Source organism: Hemicordylus capensis, chromosome 5 (genome assembly GCF_027244095.1).
Source record: "Hemicordylus capensis ecotype Gifberg chromosome 5, rHemCap1.1.pri, whole genome shotgun sequence".
Classification (NCBI taxonomy): Eukaryota; Metazoa; Chordata; class Lepidosauria; order Squamata; family Cordylidae; genus Hemicordylus; species Hemicordylus capensis.
Window position 1 is genome coordinate 215,071,002 of NC_069661.1, and position 26,196 is coordinate 215,097,197.

At 41.5% G+C, this 26,196-nt stretch overlaps 1 protein-coding gene and 1 long non-coding RNA gene across 11 annotated transcripts in view; one reads left to right on the forward strand and one right to left on the reverse strand.

Moving 5' to 3' along the window:
* LOC128327478 (uncharacterized) overlaps nt 1-26,196 on the forward strand; it is a 94,768-nt gene that overhangs the window by 30,585 nt on the left and 37,987 nt on the right. The window lies entirely within an intron of this gene.
* Nucleotides 1-26,196, reverse strand: part of TNRC6B (trinucleotide repeat containing adaptor 6B) — a 220,677-nt gene that overhangs the window by 19,094 nt on the left and 175,387 nt on the right. For 6 of the 8 annotated variants that reach the window (XM_053256273.1, XM_053256276.1, XM_053256272.1 and 3 more), the window contains 13 exons: nt 26,003-26,151; nt 16,809-16,979; nt 15,651-15,776; nt 14,663-14,794; nt 13,119-13,226; nt 12,585-12,756; nt 9,351-9,488; nt 8,844-9,017; nt 7,162-7,308; nt 6,131-6,226; nt 3,555-3,779; nt 2,973-3,043; nt 754-893 (listed from right to left, as the gene is read on the reverse strand). In XM_053256273.1, the coding sequence (XP_053112248.1) occupies nt 754-893; nt 2,973-3,043; nt 3,555-3,779; nt 6,131-6,226; nt 7,162-7,308; nt 8,844-9,017; nt 9,351-9,488; nt 12,585-12,756; nt 13,119-13,226; nt 14,663-14,794; nt 15,651-15,776; nt 16,809-16,979; nt 26,003-26,151 (1,849 nt within the window). Of the gene's footprint in view, nt 1-749; nt 894-2,972; nt 3,044-3,554; nt 3,780-6,130; nt 6,227-7,161; nt 7,309-8,843; nt 9,018-9,350; nt 9,489-12,584; nt 12,757-13,118; nt 13,227-14,662; nt 14,795-15,650; nt 15,777-16,808; nt 16,980-26,002; nt 26,152-26,196 lie in introns of those variants that run through there. The other 2 variants (XM_053256278.1, XM_053256279.1) reach the window with 2 other exon arrangements.

Sequence of the window (26,196 nt, forward strand, 5' to 3'; positions counted from 1 at the left end):
GAACCACCATGGAGTGTTACACTGGTAGAGCAGGGCTTTCTCACCTTCATTTCCTGCTACAGCTCTTTACATCCTTTAAAAAGCTACTCCTGAAGGCCAGGAGCCCCTCTATAACAGCATGCATTCAATGCAGCAAAAAATACTGAATCCAGGGTGTGGTTAGAATAAGAAATCTCCCTGTGCATGAGTGGAAAGTATCCTCCACACACTGCTTGGGCACTTTGGATGTGTCTAATCCTAGAGACAAATCCAAAGAGTGTGAAGTAAACCTCTCCGCAAATCCAAAGAGCATGAAGACAACCCTAGAAGCTGCCCATGCCCTCAATGACTCTTAACAAGAGTATCAACATAAAATAAATATCATAGAAGATAGAAGACAGGCAAATGAATGAGTAACACAAGGAACTGACTATAGCCTTTCTTGAAGTCTTCCTTCAAAGACTGAGAATTAATGCTTATCTGCGGCAATGAAGTTTCATGAGAAGTGAGCTGATTACTAACTTGCCAATGGGTTCCAACCATGCCCCTCCTTCAAGTTCCAATTTTAGAAGTGTAGTTCTAAATTCAGTTAGAATATGATCAATTTACTCAATCCCTGCAAAAAAGCAGGGTTGGGGATGGAGGCCTTCATAAAGAAATTCAGTACAAACAAGTCAAATCGCTGGGGTACTGGCCAAACAATAGACATGACTGATATATCTACTGACAAAATAAGGATGAGAGTAATTGGAGAAGGCTTTTGGCATAACTCACATGTGCAGTGCAGTCTGGGCCTTGGCTGCCTCCTGCTTGGTGTTGTATCGGATAAGGGCGGTGCCTTGGGTCAGATTCAGATGGAATGTCAGCAGTGGACCATGCTGCATGCAGATGGTCCTCAAGGTTGACCCATCAATCTTTGGAAAAACAGCAAACACAAATACAAAGTTTATTGAAAGAAAGGGCATGTGAATAGTTTCATCATATGGATATATTTGCAGTATGGCAAAAATGAAAAGCAATATCAGTCAATGTATTATTATTATAAATGCCCAAGGGAAATAATGTGAACTCCTACGCAGTGTTCTCTCTAATTGTTCTCATCTATATGCAGAATGAGTTTCCTTCTGGGCAGTAATATCAAGGCAGTGCGCGCGCAAGTGCATACAGAGTAGGGCTTTCCAGATTCAACCTGAGCGGGATCTAAAATTCACTAAGTGTGAGCGGCCATCAAAAAATGTGTGAGCGTATGCACATGCCTTAGGGGAACACTGCCCCTAATGAGAGAAAATGGCATTTCAGGCCCTATAACTGCATTTTCTTGGGGGATAATTATTATTATATTTTAGCAAGCTAAACAACTGACTACTTCAGAGAATTTCACAAGTTATATTATTCTCTTTTAGAATCCAATCTAAGTTTTTCTTCTTCCTACTTCTACAGTCAACCACACAGGCACACACACTTTTTCAATTAACTAGTTTTGTTCATGGCATAAACCTTGGTGCTCTGTAGCAGCAGAGACAGTTACTCCAGAGCAAAGTTTCCTCTCTTGAACAGAGGGCAGTCTGTTCTCAGATAACTGTTATAATAATGAACAACATCAAATTCAGCAACTTGGTTCATAGCAGTGAAGCACAGTAAATAAGAACTCCAAATATCATTTGGATAAGAAATTAGTACTAGCACTAAAATGCTACTCATCCTAATGTTCATTTATTCACTAAATAAATATATTTTGATGCATTTTTCATAAACCATAATATAAAAGCAGAGATCCGCAGAGATAGCCCATGTAAATTATTTTAACTGTTTCCTGTATAACAGCTAAGGGACATGATACAGTGATTAATTCTGGGCATTTATGGAGAAAAATCCATAAAAATAGTTAACAGAACACTGAAAATAGATTCCAAATATTCAGAATATGTGTTCTAAAAATAAAGAACATTTCAGCTTCTTCACAGCGAACTTTAACAAAAGGGTCAATTATACCACAGTTCTGTTTCTTGTTACTGACAAATTCCTGCTTTTCAGTTACTAATCAAAGTAACAAACATCTTCCCCTCATTCATTTATACTTAGAGAGACTTCCTTTCCACCTCAGCTGATTCAAAGATTTACCCACCCCTTCCATTACATTTTGACAGAGAAATGTAGAGTGTGGGTGGTACAACCTGCTACCCTGGTTACAAAGAAAATCTCTGAAAATCTCAATATTCCTTGTTGGGAACTCATTTTTAAATGAGTTTGGTATGACTGCAAAATCTTGTTCAAACTAGGGGTGTAAAAGCACTTATTTTGAACTAGCTGGGCCGAGCACAGAGCAACTGCGCCTCTAGGTCTCCCCCTGGTGCCGCCTTCTTCTCCCCCTCTGCTTTCTCCCCACACCCGCTGTTGTTGTTTCCCCTGCCTGTCCGCTGCCGTCTTCTCCCCAACCGCCTGCCTGCAAGCCTGTCCAGCGCACTGCTTTCCTCTTCCCCTGCCGGCAGCTCACTTGTGAACTCTTGCGAGAGCTGCGACACATGGGATTAGTGATAGGTACGCCTAAGAGAAAAATATATATAGATGGGGAAGCTGACACAAATAAATGCTGGAGCAGTCTCACTAGGCTGTGTTTTTGGCAGCAATGCTGGAAACATTCTGTGGTTTCGCTATGGAAACATAAGGAAGAAAACTGGCAGTTCTGCCTAGCTTTGACAGTGGCTTCAAGAAGCTGGAGCCTTGGTGATAAACAGTATGTACTGCATTCACAAAATCGTTTGCTTTCCTAAGAAAACAAGTCCTACAGTTTAATTCACAGTCAAGAATGAACTAGGTTGAAGATGAGACACTGTGATTAATAGCAGGTACCTTATGCCCTAAACATACCCTTCATACCAGTTAGCTTGTGTGACTATACTGAGGCACACACAATTGCAATGATACTTATTAAAGCAATACAGAATTTTACAATAAAATTTCAGTAATGAAGAATAAGCAGAAGAAATACATACCTGTGGAGTGAGATTGTGAAGAACCAGCCAATAGCTAGGACGAACTGATCCCCCATCACTCCAAGCAGAGGCTACAAATGATTAAACAGCAATTATTCCTCATATAATTATGAGCAACAGACAACTAAATTCTAACCAACACTTGCTTACATTTGGCGGAGATCACCTTACACATAAATCTTAAACACAAAACCAGAGGTAATCTGTACTTTACAGAAACTATTTCACTTGCCACATTTAATATGAACAGAATATTTTCAGGACTCAACCAACACCACTACCTTTTCAAGAACCAATCACCCACCCCTAACAAACATGCTCCTCATCAATTACACCTTCAAAGACCCTTGCAATAGCATACCACTTTTAGAACTTCTAAATTTCCTTCTCATTCTGTTCTCCCAGCAGCTTCTAGGAAACATTTCAGATAACTGCCCAACTCCTTTTAAGAAAGGAATATTCCTTCCTTCACTGAGCAAATGTAACTGCTGCTCTTTTGAAAATATCATATTCATACCAATGGAGTCTCCCCCCTCCCCGCACCATGTTCAATTAGTGCTAGTGCTAGGAGATTCTTCTCACCAGAGGCAAGCCTCGAATCCTGTGCCCCCCACCCCCTGACTGAGCGGGGTGCTGTGCTGCTCCAGGGAGAGGATGGTTTCGGGTTACTCAGACCAGGAGGTGGGCGGGGCAGCCCTGTAGTGTTTCTTGAGGGAATATGGTTTTTCCACATCTTGTTGGAGAGATGAGTGGGATTGGGTCCTATGGGATCGGGGGACCATGTTGATTTGTAATCACTGAATTTTGCTAAAATGGAGATAAAGGGAATAATTAATGACAGTTAATACACACAATACAAAATGCATATTTAGCCAGTCACTGATCTAAGCATTAATTTGCAAGTACACAAACATCTACAATGCTTTAAAGATCAAGAAAAACTTCAAAGCTGGATATAACATTCAAGAGATTAAATGGCCTCTTCTCTTCTTCAGCAAAGGCATCATATACATATTTTCTGCATCACAGAGATGTTGACTAATATGAAGTACAAAAATCATTTCATAGCCTGACCTTGCTCCACAATTTGCATGGAGCAATGTCTTCAATATAGGAACTGTACATCCTACTACCACCCTGATTTGCATGTGGCAGCCCCTTTTCAAGCTGTCAAGATTGTGCAAATTGCAGCAGCTATGTGTAGAGCCCCAGTGGGAAGGTGTCATTTAAACATGAAGACATAATCCCAGTCAGGCTGCAAGCCTGGCAGTGGCCTCACACACTCATGGAGGCAATTGTATGTGGTGTGTAGCTAGAAGACAAAGCTTCACGACTTGCCCTCAAATTCTGTATTTGGCATATGGCAAGACTCACTAAGAGGTCACTCCCGGTATATAATTATGCTTTCACATTTCAAGCACTTGTTGTAATAAACTATTACGTACTGCATACAATTCTGGTCACCACATCTAAAAAAAAGACATTGTAAAACTGGAAAAGGTGCAGGAGAGGGCAGCCAAGATTATCAGGGGCCTAGAGCACCTTTCTTATGAGGCAAAACTACAACACCTGGGACTATTTAGTTTAGAAAAAAGACGACTGCAGGGAGACATGATAGAGGTCTATAAAATCATGCATGGTGTGGAGAAAGTGGATAGAGAAAAATTCTTCTTCCTCTCACATAACACTAGAACCAGGGGTCATCCCATGAAATTGATTGCCTGGAAATCTAGGACCAACAAATGGAAGTGTTCTTCACACAATGCATAATCAACTTGTGGAATTCTCTGCCACAAGATGTGGTGACAGCCAACAACCTGGATAGCTTTAAGATGGGTTTGGATAACTTCATGGAGGAGAGGTCTATCTTCGGCTACTAGTTGGAGGGCTATAGGCCACCTCCAGCCTCAAAGGCAGGATGCCTCCGAGTACCAGTTGCAGGGTAGTAACAGCAGGAGAAAGGGCATGGCCTCAGCTCCAGCCTGTGAGCTACCAGTGGTATCTTGTGGGTCACTGTGTGAAACAGGATGCTGGACTAGATGGGCTTGGGCCTGATCCAGCAAGACTATTCTTATGTTCTTATGAAATATTTGTTCATTTTTGGCACTTCTCAAATTCCTGTACTCCTAACTTCATAATGCATAATTTATGGTCAACAAGACCCTCTGTCTCAAAGTAGCAATAGCAATAGCAATAGCACTTACATTTATATACCGCTCTATAGCCGGAGCTCTCTAAGCGGTTTACAATGATTTAGCATATTGCCCCCAACATTCTGGGTACTCATTTTACCGACCTCAGTAAGTAGTTACTGCTTAAGATATACCCGCTTCCTTCTTTGCCAGAAAACCCCCCCCTCTGCTCCAACTGACTCTGGGCCAGTCACTTCTCTCTCAGCCTAACCTACTTCACAGGGTTGTTGTGAGGAGAAACTCAAGTATGTAGTACACCGCTCTGGGCTCCTTGGAGGAAGAGCGGGATATAAATGTAAAAATAAACAACAACAACAACAGTTAGTTGCCTGGAGATGGTAGAAGCAAAGACACATCCTCTGGTCTCTACCATTAGCCAGAGGCTAAGCGTTGTTAACCTATGCTTGTGTGCTTGTCTGTCCCTAAACTATTACTACTGAAATCCACTGCAAGTTGTCTCCTGGGGCATTTTAACTCCAGTAAACAAACACTTTAAAAAGCATTTTTAAAACGTCATATTCAGGAAAGTGGACACTAAGCAGACCTTTCCATTGACAAACATTCCTTGTTAAGTGTGCTTAAACTCATTGTCATAGGGATATAGGAAGCTGCCATATACGAAGTCAGACCATTGGTCCATCTAGCTACAGTCTACTACATAGACTGGCAGCAGCTTCTCCAAGGTTGCAGGCAGGAATCTCAGCCTTATCTTGGAGATGCCAGAGAAGGAATCTTCTGTATGCAAGCATGCAGATGCTCTTCCCAGAGTAGCTCCATCCCCTAAAAGGAATATTTTACAGTGCTCACATATAGTCTCCCATTCATATGCAACCTGGACCCTGCTTAACAAAGGGAAAAGTGATGCGCTGCTACCACAAGACCAGCTCTCTTCCGACTGTCCATATCCACAGTTAAAAAAACAAACAAAAAACCAGTTTGAACAGACTGACAATGAAAGCCTCATACCTGAAGTGCTATGAACATTTGTGAAAGAATTGTCAGAGGCACTGTAGGGCCAGGCACCAGGTGAAGGCAGCGAGGTGTTGAGGGAAGAATTAGACCCTATGATAAAATAAGGGCAGATAAGAAGAGGTGTCACAGATTGATAGCAAACTCAATCAAACAAAACAGACAGCCTTCAGAAACGAAGATAAAACGGTTTCTATCAATGACACTAAATAGAAGAATATACTATAGTTTTGTATATGTAGCCTTCTCAGCAAGACATACAGCTTTCACCTTCAAACCTTAGGGTGGAATCAGATGTTATAAGGCAAACACAGAGTTTCCAACACTGATAAAATCAATGTTGTCAGGGGCATTTGCAGTGGAAAAATCAAAAAGTGGGAGGGAAATGCTTAACTATTAACCAGGTCACCAACACTTTCCCCTCATAGCCCTTACTCCATAGCCTCATTTTTCCTGTTTTTCCCTTCAGCAGACTCTGAAACCTTAAAGAAGATTGGGTTGGGGGCAGGGAAGCCCAGGAATGCAATTTCAGGGAAGAATCAGTTGGAGAAAAGTTAAGCACCTTCTCTCTTGCTGATTCTTCCTTGCAAATGCTGCCCCCATATTACTACTACTTAGGTTTGGAAAACATGTCTGCTTGCACAATATGCAGTTCTACCCTTAGTAAAAAAAAGAGTACAACACTTTTACAGAAATTTATACTACTAGCCGACCCCGCACAGAGCATCTGTGTGCTCTTTGGGGCCAGCGGTTACCTTCCCCCCTCCACCTTCTGCCCCAGTCTCCGCTTCCGGGCCCAGCCGCCTCTCCTCCTCCCCACCACCACTTCTGCCCCCCCGCCCCACTTTCTTTCCCCCCTCCTAGGCCTTGCCTCCGTGTCTGGGCCAGGCCCGCCGCGGCCACCAATCCGCCTAGGTGCGCCTCAGCCAATCAGGCGCATCTGCCACCCAGCCAATCAGATGGGCACTGGGACGCACATTCCAAGGCACACCCAGGATAATTATATATATAGATAATTATAAGTGAACCTGTGGTGTTGTCCCGCAGAAGTTGATGATCAGTATCTACAATGGGGGATGTGGCTGTACCCCCCAGCACACTTCCTGGGGTCACATAGGGGTCAGATTCAGGGTCAATGTTTGGAATACCTTTCCATGGCACTCCTGGCTGAAATTCTGGAACAGAACAACAATCAGATGCTATTTCAAGTGTAATTCTCAAGGTTTTATTATTACCATTTATTATTACATTACTGCATAAGCCTTCACAACTAAAATATACTCTAGGACCAGTGTGTCAAACTGCCAGCCCATGGAGCTCAGCAACCACCCCCCAACAAGCCACTGATTACCTTCCTGGCACATTTCCTCCTCCCTGCACTCCCAGTCTGCTGGCCTCTGCTTGGAGGTCTACCACCGCTTCGGAGTACAGCAAGGTTGGGAGAGGAAAAAGCACCAAGGGCAGAGAAGAGAAATGCTGTGGTGGCAGCTTGAACCAGCCAGCCATTTGGCCGGTATGTTCCCCCACCCCTCGCTACACTATGAAGCTTCCTGTGGCTGGCTGGCTATACTACCACCTTGCCATGCTCCAAAGCAGAGGCTGGCAGAATGGGCACTCAGGCCTCTGCAAGTGCAAGGGATGGAGCAGGGAGGAAAAGAGTCCATGGTAGAGGCCAAGCCGGAGTGAGTGGAAGGTAGAGGGCTTCTGCTTTTCTTGAACATGGTGTTGTTTTGGTATTATTGACCTGATTATTGAATGTTAAAAATATGTTGAGAACAATATTAGTTAAAATTCATTTTCATTTATATTTCTATTACTTCCCTGGAGTATATTCTGGTGTAAATAGTAGTCCATTCAGCTAATTTAAGTGGCAGGATTGCCAATGCAAAATTTGGAATCCGCAGGTCATTCAATTATTTCTTCTAAAAATACAAAACACCACCACCTAACCCTGAGCACATTCTGGTATAAAATGGAGTGTGTTCAGCCAATTAAATGGCAAGGTGAGGGAGGAAGAGGGGAGAGGGGAAAAGAAAGGAAGAGAGTGAGAGAAAGAGGGTGGAAGAGGAAGAAGAAGGCGGTGTGAGGCAGGTGCAAGAAGGTGGGGCGAGGCTATGAGCGGCACCCCAGAGGTGCACCAGAATCAAATCCAGCCCACCACCCGAACTGGGTTTGACACCTTTGATCTAGGACGTCTGAAAATCTCCAGTTTTGTGTTTGTTTTTGTGTGTATGGGATGTTATGGAGAACCATTTAAGTGCAAGCAGAGCAAGCTTGTTATAATAGTCAGGGCTTCTGTGCCTCTTTGTCTGATCAACATGATCAGATTCCCAACCACCACCTTCCTAGGTTCTATGTTATGACAGAGAAATTGCCACTGGAGGTGTTTGTATAGTAGGCGGCTACGTTACTTCTGCCATAAAGTCAAATTTTCTTTTGTTTTCTCCACTGATATTTTAAATTTTTTAAAAAAACAAATGTTTAAAATTACAAGAAGAAAAACAACAAAAATTATGTAAATAATTACAAACAAGCAATACCAACAGAAAAAGAAAGAAACCAGTAACTCCCAACAGCAGAGTATACAACTTTTTAAGAAAGAGCAAACATGCACAATTCTGGATTAATTTTTCCTCCCAATGTTCTCCAGTAGAAATGTCTACTCGACTGACAGTCTAGGAACAAATTTCAAGGAATACCCTTAAATTACCTGGAGGCCAGCTGGCATTGCTGGATTTGCTTCCAATCTTGCTTGGTGGAGATTTGGCAGGTAACCAACTATCACCAGAAGGACCTGTGTGGCTGCCCAGCGGGTCACCAGGGAGCATATCAAACTGGCTGTAGGGTGATCCCCCTCGGGCTTTTCCAGGGGGCACAATCGTGCCTGGAAAGCAGAAGAAAAATGTATTTTGAAACAAGAAAATTAGGGTAGCAGTTGAGGCAGGGCTCAGATTTAATATGAAAGTGGAGTGCCAAATCACACTAACTTCAGAACAATGATAAAACTAATGGTATGAGAGGAAACAGTCTGGGTGAACTATAGAAAGAATGTTAGAACTTCATTTGTGTCAGAAGCTGCCCAGAAATTAGGAGCAGAAGTGTGTTTGTTTCACTGTAAAGGATCAAAGACATTAAAGGAGGTTGAGGGTGATTTCGGCAAGAGTTTTACTAGGGATGAAAAATAGCATTATAAAAGTTCCCTTTTATCCAGTCTCACCATTTTTGTGCATATTCGCATCTTGGGAAGCTACAGAGGGCAACCCATCGATCATAGAAGTCCACTGTTTAAAGCGAGATTCTGTTCCAGTTTCTTTCCCTCCCACCATGCCATAATCCATGCCACTTGAGCCAAAACCTGTGAAGACACCACACAACATTATTTTGTTTTATTTTAAATATCTGTATGGGTAATTGTAGCAATGAATTAGAAGAAACAAAATACTTTTTGCACACTTTGGACAGATCTCTGTAAGCAGCTTTGCTCTCTCTCCTGTGTATCACATTGTAAAACTGTTACCAATTGTTCCCTACATTTTCCTGCTGTCCGAATCTGCTAATGTTATCAGGCTGATACAGGGAGAAAGCATGTTCCACATTGGCATAGTGAATGACGTAAAGATTATTATAACCCAAGTACTTTTTAGTACAAACTACAGTAACCAGCCACCTAATGGTGCAGTGGGGAAATGACTTGCCTAGGGAGCAAGAGGTTGCCGGTTCAAATCCCCGCTGGCATGTTTCCCAGACTAAACACCTATATCAGGCAGCAACAATATAAGAAGATGCTGAAAGGCCTTATCTCATACTGCGAAGGAGATGGCAATGGTAAACCCCCTTCTGTATTCTACCAAAGAAAACCACATAGCTCTGTGGTTGCCAGGAGTCGACATCGACTCGGCGGCGTAACTTTGCCTTTACAGTAACCAAAGTAGCAATTTAACCACAATATCTAGAAGCACACAGACACACCAATTTAGAAATTGTGCTTTTTTGCTCAATAGGAAAAACCCTTTATTTTTAAAAACCTGTCCAACTATTATTCTCTCTTTTATTAGGTGTCCCTTGATTTCTCAATTGCCCATATTTTATTAGATAACTACAAGTGCCCAGTTTTTAACGGCTTAAACTCTCAAAATCTCAGATCAAATGGCAAATCTCTTTGCAATCCTACAAACCTTGGCTATCATCTACTCACACCACGGGTACAGTGAGTTACTTGAGTAACCTGCACTGAGGCAAAAGGCAGAGCTGGATGGGCTATGGAAAGTGTAGACAGACCCTCCCATCCCCCCTAATGTGCCTATGCACTGTCTGCACATCTCATGAATGGTGGGGGGAGGGATATAAGTCAACTGTTGGAACTCTCTGTCCAAACACTGAGCTCACAGTGTTTTCCTAAATAACTCAGAGTGGTTTACTTATGGTCAGTGCTCAAGGACAGACCTATTTAACTTCACCATGTGCCATATATTTAGGTGGGCAATGGAGCATCGATACTGATGGAAGCACAAGCAGAGTCAGCCTCAATAGTTCCTTCACTACTTTTGGAACAATTGCACTCTGCATGTTAACCATTGCATCTGTTGTCAATGATCTTAAAGTGAACGCTGTCAATGTTGAAGTAGTTGTAGACACTGATGGGACTGGTGCTGTTTGCTCTAAGAGTGTATGCTCCTTCAATATCGAGGTTGCTCTCACAATCGAAGGAATTGTATGTTTCTCCTTCACCATATGTTTCAATGTTGATGATGTTCTTGGTGTCAATGGCATCTCCGGGATAAAGAGCTTTGATGTCAAAAGTTTCCTCAGCACCAAAGCCTCTGCTATTGATGCATCTCCCACTGGTGATGGCACATTATCTGATGTTGAATGAGGTTTCTTCTTCTTTTGTTTAACTGGAGCATCTTCCTCATGAGTTCTCTTTTTGGCTACTTTCAGCTTCTTCCTCTGCTGCTCCTTAGAGGAGCTGGGCATTGTCAGCAGCTACTTTGATATCAAAGAACTGACAATCAATACAGACCGTACTGTTGATGTCATGGCTTCTCCACTGGAAACTAAGACACTTGCCAGTAGTGACAATAACAAGGCAGTCACTGGTGGTGCTGATGTTGGTGCTGACATCGCTGAAGCCAGGCTCAACATCAATCTGTGAAGAGCATCTTTTAAGTGTAGCTCCCTGCTTTTTCTGGTTTGCATGGAAAATGCCAAGCAAATTTTGCAAGTACTTGTGTTTGTAAACCAAACACAAGAGGCACAAGTCATGCTGATGAGATATTGGCAATGTCACATTGCATTCAATTAATATTTTGAATGGTTTCTGTTGTCATCAAAAGTAAAGTAAGCTTTGAGCTCAGAGCAGATGTAATTTAGTAAAATGTATGTGTTGAGTTGCTCTCTCAATCTCTCCAGATCCCTGAGGAAAAATTGTGAAGGACCTTGAGCATTTTCCTTCTGATTCAGCAGTGACAGCAGCTGGAAAGAAACCAAGGAAGGTGATGCTCTAGCTGCCCTTTCTAACAGTAGTGCACAAGAACGTAGGTAGAGCTAGAGAGTTGGGCAGAGCTTCTGAAGTCCTTCTGAAGGCTGTTGCACATGAGCACTGCCCATTAGTGTGAATACCAACTGGATCACATCAAGAATCTCAGAGTGACATACTTACGGTCCCTAAATAGTGCTCAAGGAAAAACCCATTTAACTTCAGCAGAACTATGTCATGTGCCTTATTATTGTTATTTGGGACAAAAGCCACAATTCTTTGCCTCTCAGTTTCATGATTTTACCAAGGATTTGAACACAGGATCTCTTACACACAGAATAAGGCCTGTACCTCTCAACAAGATTATTTGCATGAAATATTTAGACAACTTCATGATGAACATACATGAATATGGGGACACAGAAATATTACTGTAGAGGCCACTGGCTACAAATACAGGAACCTGGACAAATGTGCTTGACCTTCATCACATCCTGTGTTATGAGATTCAGTACTCTTGCACCTGGCATTATTTTGACTCTAAAGAGCATAGGACTGAAGTCCCCAAAAATGATTGTGGACAACAGGTGCTACTATAATGCTTAATTGCTACAGCCAGATTCCAACAATTAACAAAACTGGTTCCTGATTAGAGTTTCAAACCACATGATACATGTTATGGTGTGACCAGTGAGTGGGTCACTGTGAGGCTGGTTTACATTCTTGAACTAGTAAATCACCTATGAAATGATATCCCACATTAAGCAAGCCAGTCTTAAAATAAAGTTAGTGACTCAGCATAACACACAGTTATATTCTGCACAGAAGAAACCAAAGCTGGATTGCTCTATGCAGAAAGACAGTTTCAAGAGTACAAGGAATACAAACATCATATTCTGGTGTGCCAAAGTATTAAAAGAGATTCTTTGCGCTCAAGAAATCAAATTATGAAGTACAGTTATCTGCAGTACTCACCTGAACTATATCCAGGAATTTGTCCTTTGGTCTGTATATCTGGGAGACTCACATTCAGACCACCAGGTACCATGCTGTCTAAATGTGGCTTAGGCCCAACTGGATGGGATGGAGAATGTTTCATGCCAGGTTGCCGCTGCTGTTGCTGAAGAACACTCACCATACGGGCAATCTGCAGTCAAGGAAACAAGACATTATTTACGTTAGATCATTATGAGCACAAACAAGTGGTTACACTTCAGAGAGCATACTAATTCAGTTGCTACAATCAAGCTTTAGTATGAGCTTATATGAAGCTGCCTTATACCAAATCAAACTACTGGTAACTTTAGATCAGTATTGTCTGCACTGACTGACAGCAGTAAGTCTTCAGACAGCAGTCTTTTCTTAGACCTGTTTGAAGATGTCCGGAATGAAACCTTGGACCTTTTCCACTCAAAGGATGTGCTCTGCCTTGGACCATATCTTCCCTATATTCCACCAGGCTTCCTTACACACCACCAACTCACATGCCTCACAGATTAAAACTTATACCTGTTGCTCTTGCTGTTGCCTCACAGCTTGGGAAATCTTTCTCTGATTCTGTAACAGCTGTTGCTGTTGCTGCTGTTGCTGTTGCTGCTGGAGGAGGAGTTGACAAGCCTGCAAGACAAGAGAACAGAACTTCACTTATTTGAGCAAGAGCTCTTGCTGGAATTAACTTCTGGCAACGCAAACAGCAATAAATGCTCAGGAGATGTGAACAACACTAAGTGTCCTTTATAACAAAAGAGCATTACTGTAAAAGGTTTAAACTCTAGAACAGGAGTGCACAACTCAAATGAGTCAGTGGGCAGGAACCAACCATGACTTGGTGTGAAGGGGTCGAGGTCAATTTCCAGCGCATCAGTTATTACATTAAAATGAATTAACAATATTAATGAACGCAATTAACAACTATTCGTGAATCTTTTCCCTCCATTAAGGGACCCACAGTTTTAACCAAGAACAGTGGCCAGAGAACAGGCTTTGTCCCTGCTCAGTCAATGGGGAATCTAGAGTGCATGCCAGCCCCAAACAAATGCCTAGTCCTCCTCTCCTTAAGTCACTGTTGTTTTTAGGCTTCAATCCTAGACATGCTTACTTGGGAGTAAGCCTAACCATTGGACATATTTCCAAGTAAACATGAACAGGGTGGCGTTGTACAGAAATTTCTAAAGGAGAGAGGATGGCCCTCCTGAGAGAAGAGGAAACCAACCAAAAGAGTGACCCTCTGCCTTTCTGGGGTGTGCTCTACTTGTGCATGTTTGATGGTGCTCTGCCTCTGCCCTCGCCCACTCCATGCATTGCTGCTGCTGCTCAAGCATCAGCAACTAGATCGCTTGATCGCCACTCCATCACTGCCATGTGCATCTGCCACATGCATCTCATCTGCTAACTGCGCAAAGAGGCACCTTTTTAACGTAGTGATTCTCTTTATTTAGCAGTGGGAGAGTAACTGGCCCTATCCACCCCCAGCACAGTACTTCCAGTGACTGTTGCTGGTGTCTGGCTTATGTTTCTTTTTAGATTGTGAGCCCTTTGGGAACAGGGAGCCATCTTATTTATTTATTATTTCTCTGTGTAAACTGCTTTGGAAACTTTTGTTGAAAAGCAGTATATAAATATTTGTTGTTGTTGTTGGCCACAAGCAGCCAATTGCATTGAGCTGCTATAGCTTGTCATTGGGATAAGCCACAAACTCTTTATGGCTCCTACTGTTTTGTAGGATATTCCTACCTGGGGGCCACCAAAAATGTCTCCGCAAGCTGGATCCGGCCCCCGGGCTTTATACTGTGCAAGCCTGCTCTTGGAGAACCCAGTGCTTTCCCTTTTACACCTAAAGAAATCTGAAATGGTATTTCTAGTAACGTTTTAAGATATTATAGATTACCAAGTGACAACAAAAGGTCTCACTAACATAGACGGCATAAGAGATTTCTGTGTGCAGTTTCCAGCAACAAAGTTTCAACACACACATTCCCAAGCAGATAAAACCTACAAAAAGAGGCTTGGAAGGATAAAAAAATTCAACCTATCACAATAGGACAACTACTTACAAGCTGAAACTGGGGGATCTGTGGAAGTTGGCTCAGCATAGCAATCTGTTGGGGAGAAAGCTGGGGCCCCATGTTGAAAAGACCTGGGTTCAGACCACTGTTGGGAAATTGCTTGAGCATAGAGGCAGATACCTATGCAAAAATAGTAAACACATACAGGGCTCAAACAAAAAACTAGCAGAACTACAAACAAATTTGTAGAGAGAAGTCTGTACCCCAAACCCTAGTGCCTCCATTTAAAAAACAAAAAAGCACATCAGGTCTTAAATAGTTAACATAATGCAATCAAATATTATAGCAAGGTAAAATGATTTAAAAACTGAACATGAAGAATATGATGTAAAAGTAGACAGAAAGAAAACTGGTGAATTGGAGATTATTTTCTGATAAAATACTGGGTATTTTAAAGAAGATAGATTTAGTATTCTAAGCTGGAAGAAAGATTATTAATGGTGTGTTTATGTGACTGAGAAAACAGTCAAGCTCATGCCTCACCACCCCATCATACAAAATGGGGAGAGGTTACACCACATGCAAGAAAGTTCAACCTGTTGCCTTTTTCCTCACCTTTCTGGGAGAAAGATGAGCACCCAGGCAGATTGACAAATTGCCCACTCAAAGCAAACAAAAAAGACAATGGATGACGTAAAATAAAGGTGGGGAGTAAAACTGAAAGATGAAGGGTAGATCATCTAAGACAGATGGAAAACTAGCTTGTTCTTAGGTCTTTTATTCAGTAGCAATCCAATATCTGTTACACTGTTTATGATACACAAATGAAATGGAAAATATATTATATACCTTAGAGAGTTATTGTGCTAATTTGTTGAAAACAAATTGATTTACTATTAAAAGCCATCAGTAAACAGGAAAATGGGGTTGTTCAAAACTACAATTCTTCTGTAAACCAACCAACCTCAAATTTGGGCTGGTGCCACAACACCTGGAGACAAGAAATTATCTACAGTGAAGCTTTTAAATTGCTTACCTGGGGAGAAAGAAATTGGGGAGGCACTTGTGCCCGGATATTAGGTGAAGGATTTAGTGGTTGCACTGGCGGGTGCATTCCTCTCGATTGTGCTGTGCTATTTCCAAACAGACCTTGATTGCCACCCTAAATAAAATAAAATAAAATAAAATAAAAATAAAATATTGAACACAATGTTTTAAAATGCTTTAGCTGGAATTAAAATTATTGTAGAAATATTTCAATGGAGTCCACTTTTGTCTACATTATTTAGAACATGCCAGAGCTAGTTACTATTATTTCACCTTGATTCCTTTGCCTGCCAGTGTTTCAACCATATCCCCTTCTAAGAAACTTGATTTCATGGCACAAACTTTTTAAAGAGGAGAGGAAAACGCCCAGAGAAAATAATATAATCCAATGCTTGAGAATACTTTCACACTTGGACTTCAAGTGATTTTTCTTTTTAAATCTTGACTACTGTACACTGTTTTATTGTATACAGAAAAGGCCGGGAATAATTGACACTATTCTTTGTTTTCAGCTGCATATTAATTTAGCAAGGAAAAGTGAGTTGAAGCCTCCATGTTACATTTAATAAATTCTGCTTCGGAGTAAATTCCTGTGGAATTGACTCGATCATAGGCTGGGATATATTCATTGTACTTCTTCTAAACATTATTTATTTTCTATGTGGATCTAGCTTGTGCCATTACTTCCAGAACTTCCAAACTGACCATCTTCTCTTTTGATATTTCCAGTTTAGGAAAGTTTTTCTTAAAAACACAAAGCTACTTTCTCTTCTGTATAAAAACTAGATAAAGATATTCCTGTGCAATTTTAATGTGAAGTTCTAGTGCCAAATTAGGTTTTAAGAACAATGCAGAAAAAAGTTGTTATTGCATTGTGTTCCAGTAAGTTCATTCACTGACTTTTAATGAAGCTCCTTGAGAAAGTAGATCCATGGAAACCGCTGCAAGGTGTTAGTAAGAGGTCAAAGTAACAGATACAAGCAACTACTGAATGATTAGAATGAAGACAGGAGGACTGTGATGGCCTCCTAAATTTGAGTTTCAGATTTTCATATGTTTTCCTTAACAGGGGTTAAAACCCAGCCGACCAGGATAAAGTATATGGTACAGCCAAGCAGTAATATAACCAAGAACGTGACCTCCTTACTTGTCTAGTAGCGAAGTTTTGGGGGTTGAGCCCTGAGCCGATTGCCCCAAGGCAGACGTTGGGTAGTGTGGAACCAGAGGGAGATAGCTTGTAGTTGGGAGAAGGGGAGAAGGGAGAGCAGAGAGCCTCATCCCCAAGGCACCCATCTTGATTGGAGAAAGGCAAAGTCAGCTGAAGCAGTAGTTAGCCAATCAGCAGGAGTTGGTTAGTGAAGCAAGAAAATGCAAGAAGAGAAAGAGTGACTGTAAGTGATCAAGAATATGCAAAATAAGCATGATTTTAACCATTAAAAGGTTAAATTCCAACAAACTACACTACTTACATTTGGGAGGTGGCCTAAAGAGACAGTTAAAGCCACCAATTCACTCATTTAAAAAAAAAATTATTTCCCACAGCTAATACTATTCTGCTTACAGAAGTGAGCATCTTCAAAAGGTATAAAGCTGATATTTCTCATCGACAAACTCTGTTTCTCTTTATGAGACCTACAGATGAATAAAACCAAGGAAGCTGATGGAAGTAAATCAAATTTAGCAGAGTGGGAAAGGAAATGCTTCTTCCAAGTATTACTGAGAATGAAAACAATCCCTACTGCTTGACCATTTAAAGGCTTTGGCATTCCACCAAACACATCATACTACCCATACTTAGTGATATTGGTATGGAAGACTTTCTTACAAAACAAGAGAACTGACAGCCTTACAAGAGAGCGATATTTTGTCACTAAAAAGTCTTTGCAAACAAAACACAAAAAGAAAAACCTGGTAGCTAACATAGGCTCTGGTCATTTTCTTAGGATTCCTTCCCTCAGGTTGATTTATCTCATGTGTGCAATGTCAGTTTGGGAGACTAGTATGAAATACTGAACCCTACTGCTAGTGTTCACGCTGTCTCCTCCCTTCTAGCCATAAGAAAATAAGAAGAAAGGCCCAATGGCTAGTCCAGTGACAAGGAGGCAATTTTGATGATGCTCTGTTCCTTTCATCTTGGGATTGACACTGGCTTCTTTGAATGATGTGATCCTCCATTGTCTGCTCCGTTAGCTTAGAACTGCTTCACAACTTAAGTTTTCCTCCACCCCACCACATGTCTGTGCTTTCTTACATGATAAGCACTTCCATAAAATGACCTGAATGTCTCCTCTTTGAGACCAAACCCAGGGACCCTTTCTGGGTCATCACTCTGCAATAACTTTCTCTTTGTTCTACCCCAAATGATATAACACAAGAATTCAGTGGTGACCAACAGAGCTCTTGAAACTGGTTGTGTCATCTAAGAGTGCAGCTAGGTATTTTATTTTTATTATTTATTTATTTGATTTCTATACCGCCCTTCCAAAAATGGCTCAGGGCAGTTTACACAGAGAAATAAAAACATAAGATAGACACCAGCAACAGTCACTGGAGTTACTGTGCTGGGGGTGGATAGGGCCAGTTATTCTCCCCCTGCTAAATAAAGAGAATCACTATGTAAAAAGGTGCCTCTTTTAATGTATTGAAATGATCCTCTATTCTAACAAGCCACAGAACAGGCCAAACAGTAAACGGAAACCAAAGGTTAAGTTGCTTACAAAGGTGCTCCCAGATCTTGTAAAGAGTGTACCTGATGCACAATGCCATAAACCTGGACACATTGGACTGACAAGCTGCTCCTTTCACACTAAAGGACTTCAGACATAAGACTATTAAAGTATAACCAAGAGGACAGAGCTTTCTTCACCCTTTGATCAGGAACTGCACTCTCCCTTAAGCAGACAATTCATCTAAGTTACAATGCAACTGGTGAATCGGAAACCTTCAAGGAGTAAATTAACCCATGAACCAGAGTACAATGAGATGTCCTGTACAAAGCAAAATGAGGTTCCACCTCTGAGACTAATACTAGTAACTGAGTCATACATTGCCAGGTTGATGGTTTCTTGTGATATGGCAGAGGTTTAATAAATAACCCAGTGTAAAAATAAATTCCATAGTGAAAAACAATGCAAGTGAGTTAATTATTCTAGTATTAAGTTCTGATTATGTGTCTTGAGAAGAGGGGTCCTCAATTATGTATTGCCAATGCTTCCTTACAAGGTTTATAAAGTGTGGAATGATGGCTCTGAAATTTTCAATTCAGGTTGAGAAAATGCCCACAACTTACCTGACACTACTGCTGCCAAGGACAGTTTTCCAAGGGGAAGTATGAAGGGGCCAGGGCAGCAGAATAGGATGAACAAAGACTGCTACTGCTTGCGGCACAGGTCAGATGAGTGATGCTGTCAGGGAAATGTTGCTGAGGATGCAGCTTGCAGAGGTCTTGTGAGACCTCAGTCTAGAAATCACAGTGTCACTCATGAATCAGCTGCCAAAGCAGAGGGGATAAAAAATGCCACTGAGAGCACCAACAGCTCAAGATTAAAACTCATACTGAATTTAATCTGTCCCAAAGTGGACCCTCTGCTCTAGGTATGGTCTATCTAGAGGTAGGTGCCCCACTTCCACAGGGATCTGCTGTTGTGAAAGTAAAGCTTGAATGTGAATGGGACTCCTTCAAGCCTACTGAAGTTGATCTACATGAGAGGATTCAGATCTGTCTCTGCTGAAGAAAGTTTCTTATGGTAAGATGGCTAAGGCACCTTCTAAGATATTGGTATAGTTTAAGTCAGTGGAAATAACAGAAGTGATACAACCCATCGGGTGTGTGGTGATATCAACATAAGAGAAGCAGCACCAAGAATGAAGTTAAACTTAGTTAGAAATGGAGGTCATACCAAGGGAGCCATCTGTTGTCAGTAACTGAAAAGTTGTGTAGAAGTAAGAGATGTCCAAGGAGTGGTTACACTATTTATTTTGCATTTATATACTGCTTTTCAGGCAAACCTCCGAAAGCGGTTCATGAAAACCTTAAATATAAAGAACAATATATCAAGCCACATGTTTACATGGGCCTTAGTCTCACTTCTTTCTTCTCTCCTCCCCTCAGAGCAAGATGGTCCCTGGTCACTCTGCGGTGGCAGTTGGTGGGGTGGGGCAGAGGCACTTCAGTCCAGTAGGTGGTAGTGGATTCATTGCAACAGAAGCTGTCATGGTCAGTATTGGAACTGATACCATGGCAGATGCAGGTTGGTGATGAAACTGGTGGGCCCAGGAATGGAGGACAATGTGAGTGGAATGATGTCCACATTGTGAAGTGGATGATCATTTCTATTGTCCTGAAGTTTTTAAGTTTCTCTATGAGGAGATCAACATACTGAGCTCACTCAGAAATAACTGTTCTGGTCTCTGATGATAAGCATGCCCATCCAAATGGGTAGAAACAGAATGCACTTTGTGATATAGTGCAAGTCCTGGTAGTACTGAGGGATGTTTGTGATCATATCTATCTGGTGATCTGCATCCCAGGGTGCAGTCTTGATCCCAGATGTAATGGAAGTTAGAATGCCGGCAAGTGGGCTTCATGGAAAACTCAATCATGATACCAAGATGAAAGAGCATCCAGATGTTCAAAGAGGGAGTATGAATTGTAGCCAAAGTAGTCAGTGTGTCATCACTCTCTTTTTCCAATATGGAAGCCAGAATTTGTATATCCAAGATGATATCAACCACTGGGGATGGAGTACAGAGGAAGTTTAGAAAAAAATTAAGATGCAAGACTGGTTCATACGGAGCAAAAAAAAAATCTGAAGTAATACTCTTAAAAAGTTGGTGCAGCAAAGGCTGCAGGCCTATAGCAGCTGTCAGTGGAAACTCAGTGGGTTTCTTGGAAGCCAATGTGGAAGTAGATAGTTTTCTCTTCAGTACTATGCTACTTCTTTTTCTATCAGGGTTCTGAGCGGCAGACAGGTTTGATGTTCTACAGTCTGTTTCATAACACCTAGACCACTCCTTTGAGATTTACAAGGCAGACTTGTTCACATATTTGGCCTCAACAGTTAAAGCCAAACAGGAATTAGCTCAGAGCTTGTTATATAGTAGGCAGCAATGATACAGAGGCCAGTCTAGTAAAAATGTTGTCAAAGGTTATAAAGCTTGCTCTCAAACATGGAGCCTATAGCAGGGGTTTTGTACACCCCTCCCATGAGACAGATACCACCTTTCCAAATACCACCCTTGCAAGTCCACCATTGACACCAGAGATGGCTACTGTGTACCTAAGCTGCTGTTAAGGTGAGGGAGAGGCTTCTCTTGTTGCTGCTGCTGCTGGAAGTAGACTGCACTCTACTTCCTGGACCTACACCTTTTGAAGTACCGTGTCACCACACAGCTGCACTTTGCCACTGGGACTGCTACCCCAGCTACCTCCACTTCAAGTGATATCAAACCAGGCAGAGCACTGTAATGTAGTCCCTGTGTTAACAAGACAGAGCATCACCTGCCATATTGTAGAACCATGGTACTCATATCACGCACTGAAAGTACTGGTCTAGAGAACAATTTCTTGCAAGGCAGCTGTATATGTTTCTGGCAATAAACACAACAGGCAACATTGTTTTTCTTCAGCTAAACAGATGAAGCAACAGTTGTACCCAAGTGAAATGGGGACTTTACCCCCATAACTATGACACTTTTGCCATGGGCATATGTGCACTGGGGGCGGGGGTGATAAAAGAGAAGAACCTAAAGAAAAGTGACTCTACAAAAACAGAAAGTTATAATCCACTAACCAAAATACTAAACAGAGCAGAAAATGAAGAGACTCTTTAAGAGAAGACAGACAACAGAATGAAGCTCTTGAGGCATCTCACAGAAAGTTTTCAGCAGTGCTGCAGCAGTCAGAAGGGACGTAAAATTTCCAGAGAAACCATAGATAATTTGGGAAAAATCTGAAATATATTCAATACTTTTAAAAATAAACTCTATTATTCAAGAACATAAATAAATTATGCATAATTTAGCACACAATACTTGGTATATTTATGAAAATTAAAATTATAAATGCCTTTGCTTTGTGAAAACAACTATTACAAATATGGCCAATTTTAATGGAGCTGCTGTGGTCTAAGATATGGAACACAGTCCTTTTTCAGGTAGAGTTGATGAGTGTTTGCTCCCAGATGATTAAAAGAAGTTAAAGTGAAAATGAGAAAAGCTGTTTTGCGCAGTCTTGGTGTGAGCCCTTGTTTTTGCTGAGAACAGCACCTGTTTTGCACTCTGTGCTTGGCCTTCACCTATGTCCTCCCAACAAAACCATTAGATCATTGGCACCTGACTTTTGTTTTGAATTGGAAGGAGTGAAAGTGAGAGTGGAATTGTTTAACTAAGGCCTGAAACAATGTGTTGGGGCAGAAGGGAAAACGCTACAATGGACACTAACATAGCTTGGAGACACCTGGGATAGATATATCAAGCTGTTTCTTTAGAAAGGCCCTCCGGGAGAAGGGGGTGGGCAGAGGAGAGAGAGAGAGAGACTTTGTATTTCTGAGTTTGTTTTTATATTTTCTTTTGGTTTTGTCTTTTTGTTCTTGCTACTGTCCTCCTAACTGAAAACTGATAATGAAGTGATGTGCCTTGACATCATATCAATGTTTGAGCTTTGCTTTTTGATAACTAGTAAGAGATATATTAGAGCAGTAACAAATCCCACTTTTTGTTTTTCCTTGTCTGAATAAACCTTGGATTTGCCTAGTATAATATCACAGGAGTTAATTTTGCTGGGAGAGAAAATGTCTAAGCCTACATATATCTCATCAAAAGCATCATACCTGTGACACTAGACTGCCGGCACGTAAAATAGAAAAGCTAGCAGAGCAGCTTTTAAAACGATGCCTGGATGCCAACAGGAAATTGAGTGGTTAGAATGCCAACAGGGACTGGGTGGTATCTGGTTCAGCAAGCAAAGTGCAAGGATGCACACTTTTCAGATAAACTAGAAGGGGGCGACCAGGAGTAGAGCAGATGGAAGTACATGACAGCTGGTCAAAAAGGTCAAATGACAGTAAGGGAGTTAGCACACACCAATACCAGGTAAGATACATGGTGTATATATACCAACACCAGATGCTTCCAAGCCAAGATGGGTGAGCTGGAGTGCTTGGTTGCTAATGAAAACATAAGTAGAGTCAGGGAAGCTATCACAGGGGAGAAGGCTTCTTTCTGAAAATGGAAGTTCTGCCCAAATGAAGAGAAGAGAAACTCTGGCATAAGAAATACAAGGTGACAATAAGGGATACAAACAGAGTTTGAGGGCATATAACTAAAACTTCTTTAACTATATCAGGAACAGAAAACCTGCCAGGGAGCTGGTTGGATCTTTAGATGATGAGGGCATCAAAACGATTATTAAGGAGGATAAACAGACTTCAGAGAAGCTGAACGAGTTATTTGCAACTGTCTTCATGGCGGAGGATATGGACCATATACCCACTCTAGAACTGAACTTCTCAGGCTTGGAAGCTGAAGAACTGGGCTAATTTGAGGTGATGAGAGAGGATGTTCTAAACTGTCTGAAAAAACCAAAAAATTAAAGGCAGCCAGCCCAGACTATCGCCCTTGCCGCCTCCTCCTCCCGAGTATCCGCCACTGAAGCAGTCACCCCCACTCTTGGCAGGGCTTCTTTTTACACATGAAAATTGACCATTTCACCCCGTTGGGGTGGTTGGAGGAGCCCCTGCCGCCGCCTCCCAAGTATCCTCCATGGCAGCAACCCCGCTGCTGGGGCTTCATTTAAAAGGTTAAAAAATAAGCATTTCGTCTGCTCAGCCAGCTCAGGGGCTGGACTAGAACCAGCCAGGCTCGATCAAGCCTGAGCCATTTGGTCTGGATTTGAGCCAAACCAGGCTAATGTCCAGCACGCACATCCCTAGAGGGAAGTAAGAAGTGGGGTTCTCCAGGGATCTGTATTGGGACCAATGTCTTTAATTTGTTAATAAATGATATAGAAGTTGGGGTAAGCAGCAAAGTGATCAAATTTGCAGATGACACTAAACTATTTAGGGTAGTGAAGTCCAAAACTGTTTGTGAGGAGCTCCAAGAGGATCTCTCCAAACTAGGTGAGTGGGAGACAAACGATAAATGCGGTTCAATGTAAGCAAGTATAAAGTGATGCATATTGCAGCAAAAAAACCCTAACTCCAAATATACACTGATGGAGTCTGAGCTTTCAGTGAATGACCACGAGAGAGATCTTGGGATCGTGGTACACAGCTTCTTGACAATGTCAACTCAGTGTGCAGCAGCTGTGAAAAAGGCAAATTCTAGGGATTATTAGGAAGGGGGCTAAAAATTAAAATGCTACTATATGTATGCCCTGATACAAATCTATGGTGGATTTAGAGTACTGCGTACAGTTCTGGATGGCCATATTGTAATGAGGATGGTGCAGAATTGGAAAAGGTGCAAGAGGGCAACCAAGATGTTCAGGGGCCTGGAGCATCTTATTTATGGGGCAACACTACAGCTCCTGTGGCTTTTTAGTTTGGAAAAGAAGCGACTACGGGGAGACATGATAGAGATGTATAAAATGAAGCCTGGAATAGTGAGAATGGACAGAGAGAAATTTTTCTCCCTCTCTCACAACATTAGAAACAGGGGTCATCCCATGAAACTGAAAGCCAGGAAATTTAGGAACGGCAAAAAGAAGTACTTTTTCACAAAGTGCATAATTAATTCATGGAATTCTCTCCCACTGGATGTGGTGATGGCCACTAGCTTGAATGGCTTTAAAAGGAGCTTGGATAAATTCATGGTTGATAGGCGTCTTTCAATGGCTACTAGTCTGGTGGCTATAGGCTAACTCCAGTCTCAGAGGAATAATGCCTCTAAATACCAGTTGCAGGGGAGCTACAGCAGGAGTGAGGGTATGCCCTCACTTCTTGCCTCTGGGCTTCCCAGAGGCATCTAGTGGGCCACTGTGGGAAACAGGATGCTAGACTAGATAGGCCTTGGGCCTGATCCAGCAGGACTGTTCTTATTACAATATCCAAGTATCTCTTAGATCTTATAGTTGAGAGTATAGGCGGGGGGGGGGACCAGTTGAAAATAAAAAGCATCAGCACTGCAAAAATCTTGATTACCTGGACACAGAAACAGTATTTATACCTTACCATTATCAAGCAAAAGTAGAAACAAATCATAGTAGAAACATTATAGTACAAATATAGAAATACCTCATATTTTAGAGAAGTGGTTCATATAATCCCTATCACATAATTGACAATAAATCTGAATATTCAGTTATACTTTAAAATGCAAATGAGGAGTCCAATGTTATTTCCTGATAAAACATGTATCAAAGCAACTATGGTATAAACAGACAAAATCACCTTGATTATATCCTGGTCCCCAGTAAATATATATATGAAAACAATAGCATAAGTTTATTTCTGTTATCAGATTTAGGCCCAGTTCAGACACAACACTAAGCCATGATTTAACAGTATGAACCATAGCAAGTCTCAGACTTATGCACTCCCTATTCCCTCTCCTTTTCTGCATGTGAGTAGGAATGAAAACTTTTGCTTTCATTTTTGACTAAACTATTGTTTTCAATCATGCACAACCCGGGGGAACTTTGGTTTACTTTAGATAGCTAACAGACCAGGATATCAACAATGGTTCTTTCACTTTAAATCTGCTTCATGAACTCTAGGAAAATGAAAGGCCTGCATGAATTGCAACAATCTTCTCAACACTTTTGAGAAGAGTTCTTTAGTTTGTTCCTTGGTTTTTTGTATATTTTTTCCTTTCATTCGATGCAGAAGATGGAGCAATGTGAAGTGAGTGAAAAGCCAGCGGCAATATTGTATAAAGATCTCATCACCATGATGCTAAAGTAACATGCTTGGCAGAGGCTCATACTGGTTTTCTGTATCTAATAACTGAAATATCTGAAAATGTTCTACACTTCCAGTATCAAGTCTTAGTGTCGTTTGGTAAGTAAACAAACATAGCAGAAATCTTGAATCTGAGAGATTTGTAGCAGTTCTATTAGCTGTAATGTAATTGTAGCAACGTATTTGCTATAAACAGTGTAAACACAGCTTTAAGAGGTTAATCCGCCCCTACCACTCCCATACCTTCCTCTTTCCAATGTCCATTTCCCCGCCGGGCCTTCATAACTCTAAAGAACAGGAAGTTATTCCTTGGCTAGACTATCTAAACTGATGGTATGCACAGGCATAGAACCCAACTGTGGGATTTCATAGAAGTCATTAAGAAGATGATACAGTATCATAATTATTATGCTGCATTCAAGTTTAAAGACAATAGTCTCACCTTTTCAAAATAAGGCCCACTATCTGGGGTTCCCATGTCTTTGGAATTAGGAGGACGAAAACCAGACCGACCCTTTCTCATTATGTCATTAAAATCCCCGAGATTCATGCCTCGTTTGTCCACATCAAACTTCTTATCCTGGAGTCCACCTGAAGAAATAAGTATATATTGAAGTGTCCATGTCAGTTGTCAAG